This window comes from Pseudonaja textilis, chromosome 2, assembly GCF_049901715.1.
Source record: "Pseudonaja textilis isolate UNSWEBS1 chromosome 2, rPseTex1.2, whole genome shotgun sequence".
NCBI lineage: Eukaryota > Metazoa > Chordata > Lepidosauria > Squamata > Elapidae > Pseudonaja > Pseudonaja textilis.
This window is the reverse complement of record NC_141991.1, coordinates 106155055-106172719: the sequence shown is the minus strand read 5'-3', so window position 1 is coordinate 106172719 and position 17665 is coordinate 106155055. Positions and strand designations below refer to the sequence as shown.

The following is a 17665-nucleotide window of genomic DNA, read 5'->3' as shown; positions in this document are numbered from 1 at the left end:
ACTAAAGTTAGGAGGGTCCTATCATAAGCATATCTCTGTATGAATAATTTGGTGATCACTGTATTCTCCTCAGTCCTCTGAGCTCATTCCCTAGTTTTCGTAATTAATCTTCCACTTGGTATTTATTTCCTATGACAAGTTTGTCGGAGTTAAAAGTTAAAACATGCAGGTCCCAAAAATTGCTCTCTAAATTTACTGTAAAAATGATGGTGAGACTTTTGCTTGCTGATGCTATTCAGTGAATGGTACATTTTCTATTTGAAGCTGGTTCCACAGTCCTGCTTTCAACAGGTGAAATCTTCCACAAAGAAGTTCCTTACAAATAAAAAATTCATGCATTACCAATCCTCAAAAGTTTTCATTTCAGCTTTAGTTAGTGAGATTTCTGGTGGAAAAGCATGGAATGAATGCTAAGATACCGAGAAACATGTAGAAAACCGGGAGTATGCAAATATTTCTCTACAAGTATCTAAAATGTTTATTTTCCACTTGAATGTTCTCCTGATATTGCTCTGTGATCAAGATTTGGTAATATACACAAATCAAATCACTGGATAGTCTGGCAGGTTTGTGCATTTTAATTTAATTTGTTCCACTGTGTCCTAGAGGGACAGATCTCTTGTAAAATAGAATAGTTTTAAGCAGTCCAGATCTTGATATATTTTCCTGAGTTGCTTGAACTCATGGCAAAAGTAATTGAGAACTTACACACAACACTTTTAGCTTACTGTCACTGGGATCAGATGCAGATATGGAACAGGGTTTATCACATACACACATTGATGGCCACTGTAAATTTGGGGAGTTTATGCCAGAGCACATGACACATGATCTGGTTCTGAGAGACAAGCTGTTGTCATGGTCAGATTAAGTTTTGAATTAATGTTTCTAGAGTTATCCAGAGCCACCAGCCATTGCAGTGAGGAAGGGACAATTATGATGGCTAGCTTAAGGTGCCTGATGACCCCCCCATTTCCCCAGCAACCTCGGGGCAGCTCTGTGGAGTGCCTGGTCAGTCTCTGGAACACAGAAATAACTGGGAGCTGGACAGGATTGTCCCAACAAGTCTCTCCTCAATTGCCAATCATTGGTTTTCCAACAAAAATGGGACAAATGAATATATGCCTGGAACTGAATGTGACTGAATAGGAGCTCACATTTCAGCTCATTCTGTGGCAATAAAAGTGGTGAAGTGGAATTACTTCTCCCGTGCTTAGTGCGTCTGTGAAATGTCGGCTGCTACACTATTCAGAGTGACCCAGATTCTATTAAGGGAGGACGGGGCCAGAGGAACCAATTAGTATAAATTGTGATAATCTGACTGAGCATTTCATGGATAAAAATCTCTTGCGTTCACTTCCAAATGGGAGCGAGGTTGATAGAAGCTTTTGAAATGACTGAGGGGATGCTTTCTGACATCACCTGGGAGATTTTTGGATTTGTGGAACTTGAGGAAATGGAGACCTCTACAATCTAGAATTAGAATTAGAAGAACTTTATTGTCATTGTATAAGTATAACAAAACTGGATGCACCCCAGCAACTGTTTGCAATACAATAAAACCAAAGCACTTAAAAATGAAGATAAGAAAAATAGAGTACCCACGTCTCCATTTGCAATTTGAGAGCACAATATCTATGAATATACACAAAATATACATCCAACACTGACTGTAACGCTTAGCTGGGTATAATACACAAGAGATGGATTGTACTGTAATATGTTATTATACATCTGAATGGGGTATTAAGATTTCACATCTTTTCACATCTTAATAAGGTAGTGACTTCATGTTTATTTGCAGTTCGGATGGCCCAGGGAAAGAAACTATTTGTTAGTCTAGTGGTGTGGGATTTTATTGACCTAAAACACCATCCAGATGACCACAGGTCAAAAAGGTAATTGCCAGGGTGTGAGGGGTCTTCTATAATGGCCTTGATTCTGCTTTGGCAACGGGACCTGGCTAAGTCTTCCAGGGAGGGCAGAGGGCAACCAATGATCTTTTGAGCTGTGTTTATCACCCTCTGTACAGTTTTGCTGTCCTCAACTGTGGAGCCTGCATACCACACACCCAGACAATATGTCAGAGTGCTCTCCACAGAGGCTTTATAGAAAGCCTGCAACAGCTTCTTATCCAGATTGTTCTTCCTGAGAACCCACAGGAAGTGCAGCCGCTGCTGAGCCTTCTTTACTATGGCCTTGGTGTTAGGGGACCAGGAGATATCAGCTGAAATATGGATGCCAAGGAATCTGATCGTAGGGACAGTTTCCACTTGTTCTCCATTGATGATGAGTGGGGTGTGGTCCTGAAGTCCATAATCAGTTCTTTGGTTTTATGGACATTCAGTGACCGATTGTTCTGTGAACACCAGATAGACAGGTTCTCTACTTCTGCCCTATATGCCGTCTCATCCTCTCCGGAGATGAGACCAATCACGGTCATGTCGTCCGCAAACTTTATGATGGTGCTTGTTGTGTGGCTTGTTGAGCAGTCATAGGTGTACAAGGCATATAGCACAGGGCTCAAGACACAACCCCGGGGGGAACCAGTACTGAGTATAGTGGAAGAAGGGTGGGGACCAAGTCTAACAGACTGTGGTCTGTTTGTCAAAAAGTTCTTAATCCAGGAACATGTGGGGGTGTGGACCTGCAGATTATACAGTTTGGTTACTAGTATATCTGGGATGATAGTGTTAAACGCAGAGCTGTAGTCCACAAAGAGTATCCTCACATAGCTCTGTTTGTTCTCCGGATGACTCAGCGCTCTATGAAGTGTGATGGCCACAGCATCCTCTGTAGATCGGTTTGCTCTATAAGCAAACTGATGTTGATCAAAGGAGGGTGGGAGGCAGTCTCTGATGTGCTGTGAAACTAGTCACTCAAAAACCTTCATAATGGAGCTTGTTAACACTAGAGGCCTATAGTCATTGAGAGTGTTTATATTTGTTTTTGCGGGGAAAGGGGATGATGGTTGCAGCCTTCAGGCATTGTGGGATGATGGCATGTGTTAAAGATAGATTGAACAGCTCTGTAAGTATTTCTGCCAACTGGTCAGCACACGCTTTAATTTCTGCACCAGGAATGCCATCAGGCCCAGCAGCTTTCCTGGGATTTACTGCTCTCCGTGTTTTTCTCACCATGCATCTGAAGAGAAAGAAGTGCAGCATTGTGGTCCTTGTGAGTCAGTATGTCCAGGTTCTTGGTGGTCTCAAAGTGTGCAAAAAAGCTGTTTAGCTCCTCTGCCAGAGTGCTACTGCTCTCGCTGTTTGTTGGGCCCTGGCCTTTATAGTTGGTCAGGGCCTGAATCGCCCTCCACATCTGCCCTGGGTCACTGTCAGTAAAGTGGCCCTCGACCTTCCTCCTATACATCTCCTTAGCTTTGCTACTTATGAATTGGATTCTACCTGGTTGGTTAAAGCAGCCAGCCATGAGACAGAGAGACATTGACTCAGTCAATGCTTCTATAAAGAAAGGCAACATCCCAAGAGACATTTTCTTCCCAATTCTCAGGAGTGAGGCTTGTATCTAGACTAGGAGATAAGAATAAATCATTTTCTTGTGATGACAACTCCCAATTTTGGGGAAAATTGATTTTTTGATGTGGTTGTAAAGTGAATGTTGTGATGGTTAAATAAATGCTGTGTTTGTTAAGTGTACACGGTGATCATTAAATGAATCCATTATATCCAATGGAGGAAATTGGAAGTAAATTCTGGATACCAGCGAAACCTGTCAAAAATTGCAATTACATGACTGCAGGATTCTGCAAATGGTTGTAAATGCAAACTGGTTATGAAGCATCCAAAATGTGATCACATGGACCATGGTTGTGTGTGCCGCCATTGGAACTTCAAAAATGGGTCATGAGTACCTTTTTGATGGTCTGTTGTAACTTCTAACAGCTGCAAAGCAACTGGTCATTCAGTGAGGACTACCGGAATTAAAGAGAGTTTAGATCCATAGCATTCTGGATTTCCCCAGGTCTGAGCATAATTTAGAAACCGCATTAACCACTCTCAGGAGTGATCTATGAAGGGACTTGAATGGAAAAACTGCAGCCGTATTTGACTTTTTAGACCTATCGGGACCTTTTGGTATTGTCAATAACAATACTCTGCTAGCTGCCTATGATGGTTGGCAGTTGAGAAAACCAGGTTATAGTGGTTGAATAAGCAGAATCAATTGGTGGTCGCAGGTATGGGACAGACGAGGCCTTCATAAAGGTTATCTTCTGGAATGCCCGAGGACTTGGTTCTTTCCCCTATCATGTTTAACATTTACAGAAAACTGCTGGGAAAGGCCATCCTCATCATTCTGAATCTGGCAAGAAAAAGAAGAGACCATGCTGTGGATTTCAACAGAAAATTTTACTGGTCTTGACTCGGTACATAGTGAATACAGAACGTTTCTAGCCAGCATTGCCAGCTTCCACTGGCCAGATGGCTATGAGAGCTCGGCATGCTCCGCCCATGCCTGCTACAGGAAGAAGAGAGAGGAACCCACCCCACTTTACATTGAGGGGGGCTGTATGGAGAGAGTTTCTTCCTTTAAATTCCTGGGAGTCTACCTCAGCAAAGATCTCACCTGGAAAATCAACACAACCCAGGTGGCCAGAAAGGCCCAACAGAGACTCCATTTCCTTAAAGTCTTGTGAAAAAATAAAGTGGAACAATGACAGATGACCTCCACTTACCACAATAGAAAGTATCCTCACATATTTTATTATGGTATGGTATGCTGGCTTGACAGCCACGGGTAGAAAGACATTACAGAGGGTGGTGAGCACAGCACAAAATACAGTGGGCTGTTTCCTGATAGCACTAGATCAGGGGGCCCCAACCACTGGTCCCTGGACCAATACCAGTCCATGGAACAATTTCTACTGGGCCGCCGGTTTGCTGGGCGCCGCCATCTTGTTTTGATGAAAAAGTGCTTCCGGTGAGCTTTTCCGGGTAGAAAGCGGCGTTTGGGTGCTGAAAGAATCCTCGTGCCTTAGTTTCATCGGGGGGGGGGGGAGGGGCGGCTTCGAACAAAACTAAGGCACGAGGATTCTTTCAGCACCCATGGCAAGGCGAGCCAAGCGACCACCCCGAAGCCGTCGCAAAGCCCATCAACACAGGTACAAAGGAGAAGTTGAAGGTGGTGGGGAAAAGCGGGGGACGGCTGGCTGGCTGGTCGCTCGGCTCGCCTTGCCATGCGTGCTGATGCCGGTACCGGGCCACGGATGATTTTGTGATGCCGGTAAGGGGCCGCGGCACAAAAAAGGTTGGGGGCCACTGCACTAGATGACATCACTAGGGCTCGGTGCCTTAGAAGAGTGAGAAAAATTCTCAGGGATGACTCACATCCCTTTTTCACTCTCCTGCCATTGGGTAGGAAATATAGAAGCATAGCCAGATTCACGAACAGGCTGAAGAAAAGTTTCTATCCATGGGCTGTCAGACTTCCGAATGGAAAATAACTTCATGTTAGGGACTTCTGTCCTCACTGTGAATTGTGTTGGGGGGTGCATGAAGGGAGGCTCAGCCAATCTCATTGTACGCACGTTGTACTCTGACAATAAAGATAATAATACCAGCTTGCTCCAGCAATCACTCACCAGACCTGGATTCATGGCTTCTGAACTGGCTTCCTGTGTTTCTTTCTTCCTGACCTTCCACCAGTGTGAGTGCATCCTAGCACCCAGTTCCCAACACCCAACTGTGCAGCCCCTCCACCCTCTTCAGTTTGTGGCAACTCCAACTCTCGGACATTGACACCACTGCTTTGGGATGAGTCATCACCAATATGCTGGTGATATCCAGTTGCACGTCTCCACCCCAGACCCAATGTGAGATTTGGTGGAAGTTCTGATCTGAAGCCTGGAAATTGTCACGGTCTGGATAGAGAGAAACAGGCTGATGGCTCAATCAAAACAAAACAAGTCAGAGTGGTTGTAAATTCAGTTTATTGAAGTTTACTGATTCCAATATTGTTTTCCCCCAGAACGATCAGGCTCACAGCCATGGGATCCTCCTGCGACTGTCCATGTAATGCTATGTAATGCCATATATGTAGCCATGTGATGGCTAGCCAGTCATGGTACAAAAATGACACTCTGCAGCAATTGCAACAGTTGCCAGTGTTGTCTAGCTAGTACAGTTAAATTTGCTGGCCATTATCTTTAAAGCCCTTTGTAGTTTGGGACTACTAGGAATCTCAGAGGCTTCCTTTCCCAGATAGAGCTTGTGTAGCTAATCCAAATGGTCAGCAGGTGCTTACTAAGGATTCAAACCTTCCAATAGATGGATCCAGTGATGGGCTATCTCCTTGGGGGCTCCTTTCCTTTGTAATAGCCTTTCTCCCAAATAAAAATGGTTTCCCCTTTCATAGCCATCTGGAAAATAGCAGAGACTTGGCTTTTTTGGAAGGCTTTCAGGGGCTGGTGAGCGCCTGCCACTTTGAACCACTGTACTCATTTAAATAATTCATTCATTATTAATGTAACTGATGATTGTTATTTTGATATATTGTTATCCATAAAATAATAGTCTATTCAGGGAGTGCATAAATTGTACAAAGAGAAAAATCAAATAGGGAGAAGGAAAAGAACAGATCCTGAGGACATTGTTAGCACCCTTTAAGACAGGGGTGTCAGAGTCAAGGCCCGGGGTCCGAATCTGAACACTTAGATTTGGCCTATCTTGGAAATAGTGAAGGACCAGCCTGTGGTGCCTCTGCTGGCAAAAATGGAGCTCACAAGGGCTGTGCATGCCCACCCAGCTCAATTTTCATTGAAAGAGGGTTGCAGGAGGCAGTCACAGCTGAAAACGGAGCTCAGGAGCCCATTTTCATCAGTAGAGTGCTCAGGCCACCACAGGTGCCCCCCAACACAAGTGACATCATGTTGGCCATGCCCACCCCGCCCCCTGAGGTCAAACATAACCCTGTTGTGGCCCTCAATGAATCGAGTTGACACTCTTGCTTTAAGGTATCGTGGTTTGGAGCAGGAAAAATGGGATAGGGAACTATGTCCCCAAAACTCAGTTGCCAGCAGTTTTTGAATGAATGGTCTAATCTATTTGTATATTAAAGATGCTTGGATTCTGCTAGCATAGATCAGAGAAATACTCCCAGCTGTTCCCTGATTTTCCCTGAAAACAGTGAACTAAGACAGAGCTACGAACACCAGCGTAATACACTCTTTCAGCTAGCGATTGTCAAAGAAATCTGAACATTCTGAATCAGATTTTGTTTCCAAATCTTTTTTTTCTGTCCAATCCTCCAGTCAGCTAGGGCTTCACTATAAACCGAAGTGTCTTGATGGGCCACACCTTGGTCCTTTTCTCACGCATATGTTTTGATCAGTAATGATGATATGAATGCATCTCGCATTATTGATTGGCAAGGCCTCTCCTACAAATGACTGGAGGGGGTACGCAGCACCGTTCCATGCTGTACGAAAGATGTATCACATTGCACCTTTCAGGTGTGCTGTCCTTAGAACTTACAAGATCTGCGGAACAAAAATGCCAGAGAATCTCCTTGCAGCGGCCACTAGATGGTACCCAACTCACAAATTCCAGCTGAACGGTCTTTCCCATGCTGGTTTGGAGCAGCGCATCCTTCACAGATGGAGACAGTGCAGCCTCTTTGCAAGACTAAAACTGCCTGTTTTGGATGGCCAGGATGAGACAAGGTAGCTGTCTGTCAGGCAGGGATGGAGCCAGTCCTTTTCAGGACAGCTTTAGCTCTGACTGGGAGTCACCACTCAAATAGACAACAGTCCTAGGGAATGGCAGCTTCCTGGAAGTGCTGAAGGCAGCTTGGAGAAGGGAGGGAGGCAAGCCTTTGCTGGAGGATTTTTGGTTCAGGTGTAAGCAGACGGAGCTTGGCTGTGATGAGAGATCCCATGAACAGAAGGGGATCTAGGTCTAGGGGCTGCTCACCTGGGCAGTGGATTTAATACTTGGAGGAAAGGGAAGATGTTATGCTTCTTGTTACAGCCTGTTTCCAAAATGTGACTGAAACCTTGGAGGAGACACCCCATCATCCAGCCTCCACTCTTGTGCATGCAGACCTATGTCTTTGGAAGCAACCACTCCTTGAGAGGCAAGCAGTCAAGAAGGCAGCGCTCCTAGCAGGGAAGCTGATCCTGATCCTGTTGCCTTTGTGCTTATGGACTTCTTGGGTTGATTTTGTTTTTGCCGGACAACCTTCACCTGTCTCGAAACATGAACTCCTTCTAAGAACTGGGATCTGACTTCCTGGACGTCTGCTTTCCTTCCTTTTGGTTTGGTTTTACTTTTTTTTTTTTTTCCTAAAGAAAAGAAAAGTTGTGAACCATGATCACAGTGAATTCAGATGGGAAAATAATGGTCAGAAGATGTCTCGTCACCTTGAGGCCTTTTAGGTAAAGTTCTCCTCTACCACTTCCTGGGTGTGTGCAATTAGAAAGAAAGAGGCGGGTGGGTAGTGGCTTCAAAACTGCATGTGGTCACCTCTCTCTTTTTTTGTCCTGATGTGATAAACCCTGTAAGATGAACGCAGGTAGCAGAAAGTAATTTGTTTGAGAACCCCCTGAAGTGTGGGCAGAGAGAGGAAGTGGGTGGCATAATGCAGCTTTCAGCAGCTTGTTTGGAATTTGGGAAGGATTTACCAGGGGGAAGGCAAGATGTTGTTATTAAACTTCATTGTTATATAGTGCTATACACTCACAGCTGGAGTTATTGCAGATACAAACACACCAGCTTTCATCTCCCCCCTCCCTTTCTCTAAGTATTTGCTGCACATCAGCCTGCTTTAAAAGAATAGCACTTGTCTTCTTCTTTAGAGGCTTTTCTCAAGGTCCTTCTTCCCGCTGTTCTCCCTCTCTTGCTCCTTAAATTAGTTGACAGGATTTGGAGCTTATATCCTGGCTTCTTTCAAACGGCACCTTTTTTTTTGATTGCACCAAATACGGGATGAGACATTAAATAGATGGCAGCAAGCATGAGTGAGCACCCCAAACAATGATCATCTGATGCACTGAGTTACCATTTTTCCAACTAGTTTCAGATTTTCTTTGTCCTAGGAAATGCATTTACTAATTTATATAGCTTCCTTCTCACCATAATGACTCTGGTAAAATTAAAACCTGAAACAAAATAGTGTAAACAAAATAAACTCAAAATAAACCACGTACATGGGGTCAAAAGAAAAAGCGTATCACTTAGTCACTAAGTCCACAACTAACAACCAACCAATAGGGCTAACTTAAATAATGTTTAACTTATAGTCTTCAGGTGTTTGGGCACAAATGTGCCACAGTGCTATTTTTATTTGTCTCATCTAGCAGAAGGCTGCTCCACTTTAAGGGGTTGTTGGTGAACTTTCAGAATGAGCTAATCTAACAGCAACAACAAGGTCAATTAAAGAAGAGGGTCAAATGAAGCTAGGATCTAGGCGTGCAATGTATTGCATGGAATTACCACAGAGGCCATGGATTGGAGTAATTGTAGCTCAATTCATTTCACAGGTGGAAGGCCTATCTGTATGTGAATGGTGACAATGATGGGGTTGGCAATATTCTAAAAAAATCAGAAGAGCCTAGTTGGCCTAGAGCGTAGTGCTTAAATCTAGACATGGGAATATAGAGCTCTTCAGACATTTGTGGACTGTAATTCCATCAACCCCAGTCTATGAAAATCCTTCGTGCAGCACATTGAAAGCTGAAATTCAACAACTCCCGGGAAGCCACAGGTTTCCTATACTTTACCCAATCAGAAGAACCATCAATAATCTTTTTTTTAAAAAAAAGGAATGTGGGGATGTCAACAATTGTTCCAGCTGCCCATTGGCTGCTCAGGTCTCCTAGCTCATGACAAATAGTCCCAAGGAGTAAGAAATAACTGTAGGACATTTCTGCACTGCATCAATTCATCTCCCAGGCTGTTCCTGGCTGTTTTCAGAACTTCAGAAATTTTAGTCTGGATTGTAGTGAGCTGACAGTGGGTCCTCTCTGGTGTTTAGACCAGACTGTGGCCATCGTAAGACCTGATTGGTCATTACTTTGCTTCCTCTCTTTCCCAGTCCGTGAAGTCAAACCTTGTTGTTGGGGGTGAGTCTCCCAATGCTTGTCTTTTCCTTGTAACCATTATTCTACCCTAATTAATCCCCAAGGCTTTCCTTTACTTCCCCCTGATATTTGCATAAAGGATGGGATACTTTCAACTGTGCCACCCTTATTACTTTCCTTGACACTAAAACCACCTTTTCCCCTCCCACTTATGGTAGCATCCAAGCTCTGATGATAACTAAAACAATAGGGAACAGGTTGCTGTTGTTGATCTATAGAAACTTTAAAGCAAGGAAGAACTATGTATTCAGCTTCATAGAGCAGAAGTTTTCTTACACTTCAACTTAAAGATTTATTTATTTTTTTAGAAAAAAGGAAGGGTAGCTTTATAGGAATGGAAGCAGAGATTGAGAAAGCAGAGAGTTCATGCTCTACCCAGCCTGGACAGAAATCAAAAAGACTGCCTACTGGAACATGTATAGTTGAATGGAGCAGGAGCTTCTAAAAAGAAAGATTGTTCTTAATTTAACAGGGCATTGTTATATTAATTTCAATATCGTAAAAAGAACAGAAAAACCCAACAGCTTGACTGGATAAAGTAGTGGAGCCCATATTCTGCAGAGGAGGGAGAAGGCTGGGTACTGCAGCCAATCAGAGCAGGGACTTCAATTAAAACGGAATGAAGCTCTGGACATCTTCTGTTCTGAAGGGCATAAAATATCTCAGGTAAAAAAAACCCACAGTTTTGAATGAAAGAAGGAAAGTTCAGTTGTGGGATGCATTTGCAATGGGTTGGGAGTGGGAAAAGGATGACATCAACCCTTCCTGCACTCAGAAAGTGGTGAGAAGCCTGCACTGGTGAAAGGCCAAGTAGAATGTCCATAGATTATAAGGGTACATCCAGAATGAAGTGTCTGGAATGGGAGAGAAGTGATTAAAAAAATAAGATTCTCAGCATATTTTCACCTAAGATTCTCACCAACCCCAACAAGGTCTTCCTTTTAAGATCTAAAACTAGGTATGATCCTTATTTAGGAGTTCTGCTTCATAAAACCAGGTAGTAATTGATTGCTCATGTATTAAAGGTTGGAGACTGGAGTCTTTAGAGTGCTTGTTGTTCACTTGATCATTTTGCCAAAGATAAAGCTACTTCAAGGGGGGGAAATGTACCAGTCTTTTTGGCTGTGGCACCCTGGAGTGCTCTTCCCAAAGATACTTGCCTGCCACTGGTGCAAATACTTTGGCTCCAGGTGTTTGTTCAGCTATTTCATTAGGTAAGTCGGATGAATTTGATAATGATTTTATCTGTTTTGCTGAATCTCTGCCATCATTTTAATTGCTGCATTATTCTTGTAGGGTTTTGCATATTCATTGTTTTTCTTATTTCATTGACTGCTGCTCTAGGAGTTTTTATTGGAAAAACAGCATATAAATTTTCAAAATGCTTACTTGGAGGGGATGTACCAGTAATAATACCAGAATATAATTAAAATATCATTAAATATCACTATATTACATTGTATTTGCAATGAGATGGTATAGAAATACACTGCTCAAAAAAATTAAGGGAACACAAAAATAAGACATCCTAGATCTGAATGAATGAAATATTCTTATTAAATACTTTGTTCATTACATAGTTGAATGTGCTGACAACAAAATCACACAAAAATTATCAATGGAAATCAAATTTAGCAACCCATGGAGGTCTGGATTTGGAGTTACACTCAAAATTAAATTGGAGAAAAACACTACAAGCTTTGATGTAATTAATGTCCTTAAAACAAGTCAAAATGAGGCTCAGTAGTGTGTGTGGCTTCCACGTGCCTGTATGACCTCCCTACAATGCCTGGGCATGCTCCTGATGAGGTGGCAGATGATCTCCTGAGGGATCTCCTCCCACACCTGGACTAAAGCATCCCCCAACTCCTGAACAGTCTGTGGTGCAACAGGGCGTTCTTGGATGGAGCGAGACATGATGTCCCAGATGTGCTCAATTGGATTCAGGTCTGGGGAACAAGCGGGCCAGTCCATAACATCAATGCCTTCGTCTTGCAGGAACTGCTGACACACTCTAGCCACATGAGGTCTAGCATTGTTGTGCATTAGGAGGAATCCAGGGCCAACCGCACCAGCATATGGTCTCACAAGGGGTCTGAGGATCTTATCTCGGTACCTAATGGCAGGCAGGCTACCTCTGGTGAGCACATGGAGGGCTGTGCGGCCCCCTAAAGAAATGCCACCCCACACCATTACTAACCCACTGCCAAACTGGTCATGCTGGAGCATGTTGCAGGCAGCAGAACATTCTCCACAGCGTTTCCAGACCCTGTCACGTCTGTCACATGTCATCAGTGTTAACCTGCTTTCATATGTGAAGAGCACAGGGCGCCAGTGGCAAATTTGCCAATCTTGATGTTCTCTGGCAAATGCCAAACGTCCTGCACGGTGTTGGGCTGAAGCACAACCCCCACCTGTGGATGTCGGGCCCTCATACCACCCTCATGGAGTCTGTTTCTGTCCATTTGAGCAGCTACATGCACAGTTGTGGCCTGCTGGAGGTCATTTTGCAGGGCTCTGGAAGTGCTCCTCCTGTCCCTCCTTGCACAAAGGTGGAGGTAGCAGTCCTGATTCTGGGTAGTTGCCCTCCTACGGCCTCCTCCACGTCTCCTGATGTATTGGCCTGTCTCCTGGTAGCGTCTCCATTCTCTGGACACTACGCTGACAGACAGCAAACCTTCTTGCCACAGCTCACATTGATGTGCCATCCTGGATGAGCTGCACTACCTGAGCCACTTGTGTGGGTTGTAGACTCCGTCTCATGCTACCACTAGAGTGAAAGCACTGCCAGCATTCAAAAGTGACCAAACCATCAGCCAGAAAGCATAGGAACTGAGAAGTGGTCTGTGGTCACCACCTGCAGAACCACTCCTTTATTGGGGATGTCTTGCAAACTGCCTATGCTTTCCACCTCTTGTCTATTCCATTTGCACAACAGCATGTGAAATTGATTGTCAATCAGTGTTGCTACCTAAGTGGACAGTTTGATTTCACAGAAGTGTGATTGACTTGGAGTTACGTTGTGTTGTTTAAGTGTTCCCTTTCATTTTTTTTGAGCAGTGTATATCAGGCAGATAGATCCAGGGCAATCTACTGATCTGGGGGAAAAATCCCCTTTCTCTCTCTACACACATACACACAAATAATTCTTTCTTGTAGAAAAATTACAATTGGTTCTTGTGCCTAAAATACAGAGAGAAAGAATTTCCATGTGAGATGCCTTGTAAAGTTTCTTTGAAATTAGCTATTACTAGATCTCTCCCAATTTGGTGCTGTACAGATGTGCTGGATGCCTGGGAGCTGATAATAAACGTGATTGGAAAGCAGCAGATTGGGAAAAACTGATATACACTATGAGAAATGTTTAGGGTGGCTGTCTTCTCGACAGAAGGCGATAATGCAAAGCTGACTTCAATGGAAATGTGAAGTTCCGGGTTGGACATATTGTTTAAAGACATACAGCTCATTTTTTTATATATTCAAAATGGAGACTGGAAGTGTTTGAAAATGCAAGTATGATGCTTATTGGCAGACTATAGCCAGAAGCAGCAGTTTTTTTTGTGTATATTTGGTGGCAAAGCTAGATTTGTGCTATGTAGAACAATTCCAACATGACGTCTCCTTAAGCATGAACAATGTGAATGCAGAGAGGGCTAACATCATCCAAGGATGTTTGTCAGGGAGCTGTAATTGGCTCTGCTTCCCTTCAAATAAATTTTCCTGGATTCACCTCAGCGATGCACCTTCCACCCCAATCATTCTAACAGAAAATGCCGGCCCTGATTTTGCTACGGTTGCAAAGTAAAGCTGCCTGACATAATGCAAAATGAGTCCTAATGTGGAGTGCAGAGCAAGGCTAGGAACAGGGTTGAAGGAGGATTCTCTTGGTAGCAGGTCACCAGCTGCGCTGGTTGTGTCAGGAAGGATCTGCAGCCATTGGTGGGAGCTGTCACTTTTTCTCCTGTTGAATGACACCCAGCTTAATAGCACTGTAGAACTTGACTTAGCCGATTGAGCTGAGAGATAGCGAGTGGAAGGTTGTCAGAACCAGACACATTTAGTAGACCAGGTTTAGGCCCTTGAAAAAGATGACACGGTGAGCCAATTTTTGCATCACTTGGTTTTCTGGCACTTTGAAATCTATTCTCATGCACAAAGGCAAATGCATTAATGTAGGAATACCTGGATGGAGTCAGAATACAAAGTGAATAAGTTCATTTTGTCCCTATCATTCTGATGTATTAAGAATCTCTTATTAGGAAGCCCATGAAAGCGGCTTCACTAAGCAAACAGCCATAACAAACACTGGTGCAGTATGCGTTTGGACATTCACCAACCAGCAGAGACCAGCCCTCACCAGCCTGCACCAATCAGAAACGAAATCAGATAAAGGCCAATCAGATGTTAGGACACCTGGCTATAAACATTGGAGCTCAGTCAATTCCTGCTCACTTGTTTGTGGTCTGAAGATGGCATCCACAATTGCCAGCCAAATGTCAGGAAAAATCAAAAGCTGCCAAACAGATACTGGCCATGAGAGCCTACAATACTACAAGATGCAGATCCCTTCCCCTCTCTGAGCTTAACTGTAGCCTTCAAATGCTTTTGTAAACTATCTAGAGAGCTTCAGCTAGAAGATGCAGTAAACGTACTAAATAAATCATCTGTGTGCTAGTTTGTGTTTGCTTTTAAAAAATGTCTGTTGCTGTTTTCATTACTAATGCATAGCATATTGTGCAGATAAACTAATAAAAATGTCAATGTGCTAAATTAGGGATGGGCAATTGTTTTGCATTGGTAGGCCTATTTGGAACTGGGGATATGTTGCCGTCCCTACAATGTAGGCACTGTCACAAAATGGCTAGTATACAGAGGACTTGACAATTCACAAAATTGCTGCTATGATGGAGCAATATACCTTCTTCTTTTTATGACACCTTTGTTTTTTAGAGAAGCCATTGTGTTTGTGTGTGTGTCTATGAGAGAGAGAGAGAGATGGTTGTCAATCAATTCTGTTTTGTAGGAATTCCTCCAGGCCCCACATAGGCTGCATAGGCAATTTCTAAACAAAGAAAAGCCAAAATACTGCAGCAGTTAAGATATTAGATCAGGGACTGTTCTTATGTTGACATGTAAGTGCACCCTTAGCTGTGGAAGTGCCCTGTGAGACATTGGATTTTTCAACAAAAAGTACCTCACAGAGTTGCTAATTTGGGTTAAAATAATAGATTTTGAAGAGGGGAAAAAGCATGATATATATCTAATAAATATATATAAACACAAAAAGAACAGATTGACAGCTTTCTGTGGAGCATGCCGGTGTTCCATTTATTTCTGTTTCTGTAATCAAAACCTATCAGAAACAAAGGCAGATGCAGTGGTGGGATTCAAATTTTTTACTACTGGTTCTGTGGGTGTGGCTTGGTGGGCGTGGCAGGGGAAGGGTACTGTAAAATCTTCACGTGGTATTTGCTGGTTCTCCGAAATTTCTGCTACAGGCTCTCCAGATCCGGTCAGAACCTGCTGAATACCACCTCTGATCAGATGGCTCATTAGGCTAAATATACTTACATTATTCTGATTGGTGTAACACATCCTTCCCTTAACTTGTGAATTATGAGTGTGTAGCATACACAATCGCTAAGGTTGTTGGAAAGAGTTAACAGAAAACATTGGGGGATATATTTTGTGGGCAGTCGCAGCCAATTTTTATATTTGACCAAATTGAAAGATGTTGATAGTAGCCTCAGTTTTATTATTATCTAATGCTGGTCTTTAACTTCCTATGGCAAAACCCCTTTTTTCTTCTTACCTCTCTTAAAACCACAAGGAAGCTTCTACTTTTTCCAGCCCTTCCCTTTGTTTAAAGCTTAATAGTTCTCCTGTGATCTGCTTGGAAAGAGACTACAAATGGGAAAACTAAGGCGTGTTATGATAATATTGTACCAGTACTTTTCTTTTCCCTTTCCTTCTTTCTTATTATTATATAGATTTTTTTTCTTCCTAATTGTTTCATCTGGATTGACATGTAAGGAGCCCTCCATCTTGGTGTTCTGTATGATGTGCCCATCAGAAGGGAGAAGTCAAAAGAGTGGCTTCTGTCCTTGTTGTGGCTGTCAGTTGAATTATCCAAAGTCAGTCTATGTCAGGGGTCCCCAAACTTGGCTGCTTTAAGACTTGTGGACTTCAACTCCCAGGGAGTTCTGGGAGTTGAAGTCCACAAGTCTTAAAGTAGCCAAGTTTGGAGACCTCAGGTCTATGTCTCTTAACATTGTTCAGCTGACCAGCTCTTCCACTTGCGATGGTTTTTCGAACTTCCTTGGAGTAATATTAGGAATTAGGAAATGTAGCAGGAGAGAAGTTCAACCATGATTGTGTGGGGTTTTTTTTTTAGCTTCTTAAATGTCTGATCATCCTGTTAGCTTACTCTAGTTCTCATAATAGAGAATAGAGAATTGCAGCTTCATTCTACTAAAATATTCATGCAGTTTTTTTTAAAAAAAATTCTGTAATGAGATTCTATACAGACTGGGCAAATGTTTTTTTTTTCCCTTTTCACTTAATCATGAAGGTTTTCTTTTTCCCCTCCTCACTCCTCTAATGGTCTTAAGTAGTAATTAAATGCAGTGTTTAACAATCACTTCTTGCTAAATTATAATTATGAGAATTGAAATGCATAAACATGCTTTTACATAATAATGAGTTTCTTATCAGCTGGAAGAATTTAAAGAAACTTTGGGGAAAGAAAAGCAGAAACCATCCAAATAAGCCTTTCTCATCTGGAGTTCCAGGGAAACCCTCAGAATCTGTGAAAAGTTGCTGGGGGTTCCACAAAATATCTTGACTGGGGAACCCCCCCACCCCCAAAACAATGTTGTTTGAAATCTAGCTATGCAATGCTAGTTTTCACATGGGTGGGATTTTTTACATGGCACATCTTACTGATCACATTCACCTATTGTGAGCCTGTAGATGTAAAAATTTTTATACAGGGGGTCTCTGAGACCTAAACATGAGTTCAAGAGTTCGTTCAGGATAAAAGGATTGAGAAAGGGTGGAGTGATCTCCACTAGGAAAATTAGAACTACACTTTGAGATAGGTTGTAATAATGGAATCTTACATGCTGGATTGGGTTTTATCTCCCCTCCTCCTTATCCCCCAGTGACTCAGGTTGGAGCTTGCCTAAGTCATTTATGAATGCTATCTTGCTTGCCAGGACTTAAAGAATGTTTCAGTCCTCTTTGCTTATGGCAGAGGTCTCTAAACTTGGCAACTTTAAGATTTGTGGACTTCAATTCCCAGACTTCCTCAGCTAGTTAAGCTGGCTGGGCAATTCTGGGAGTTGAAGTCCACAAGTCTTAAAGTTGCCAAGTTTGGAGACCCCTGGCTTATGGAATAGTTTTGGCATTTCTATCAAGATGGCCCTTGCCTTACCATTCATTCAGCGATCATTTGAATGTACAGCAGTATTGAATGAGTGGTTCTTATGATCAGTCCTTGCACTAATATCAATTGCAATGTCTCTGCGGTCATTGGATCTTTACTATCTTCTTCCCACAAGTAAAATC

The 17665-nt window shown here is 42.9% G+C and overlaps 1 protein-coding gene across 2 annotated transcripts in view; it reads left to right on the top strand.

The window, feature by feature from the left end:
* The first annotated feature begins 7623 nt into the window (after nt 1-7623).
* MGAT5B (alpha-1,6-mannosylglycoprotein 6-beta-N-acetylglucosaminyltransferase B) overlaps nt 7624-17665 on the top strand; it is a 245105-nt gene continuing 235063 nt past the window's right edge. For both annotated transcript variants that reach the window (XM_026702067.2, XM_087924789.1), the window contains exon 1: nt 7624-8392. In XM_026702067.2, coding sequence (XP_026557852.1) covers nt 8325-8392 — 68 coding nt within the window. In that variant the 5' untranslated portion in view covers nt 7624-8324. The remainder of the gene's footprint in view (nt 8393-17665) is intronic.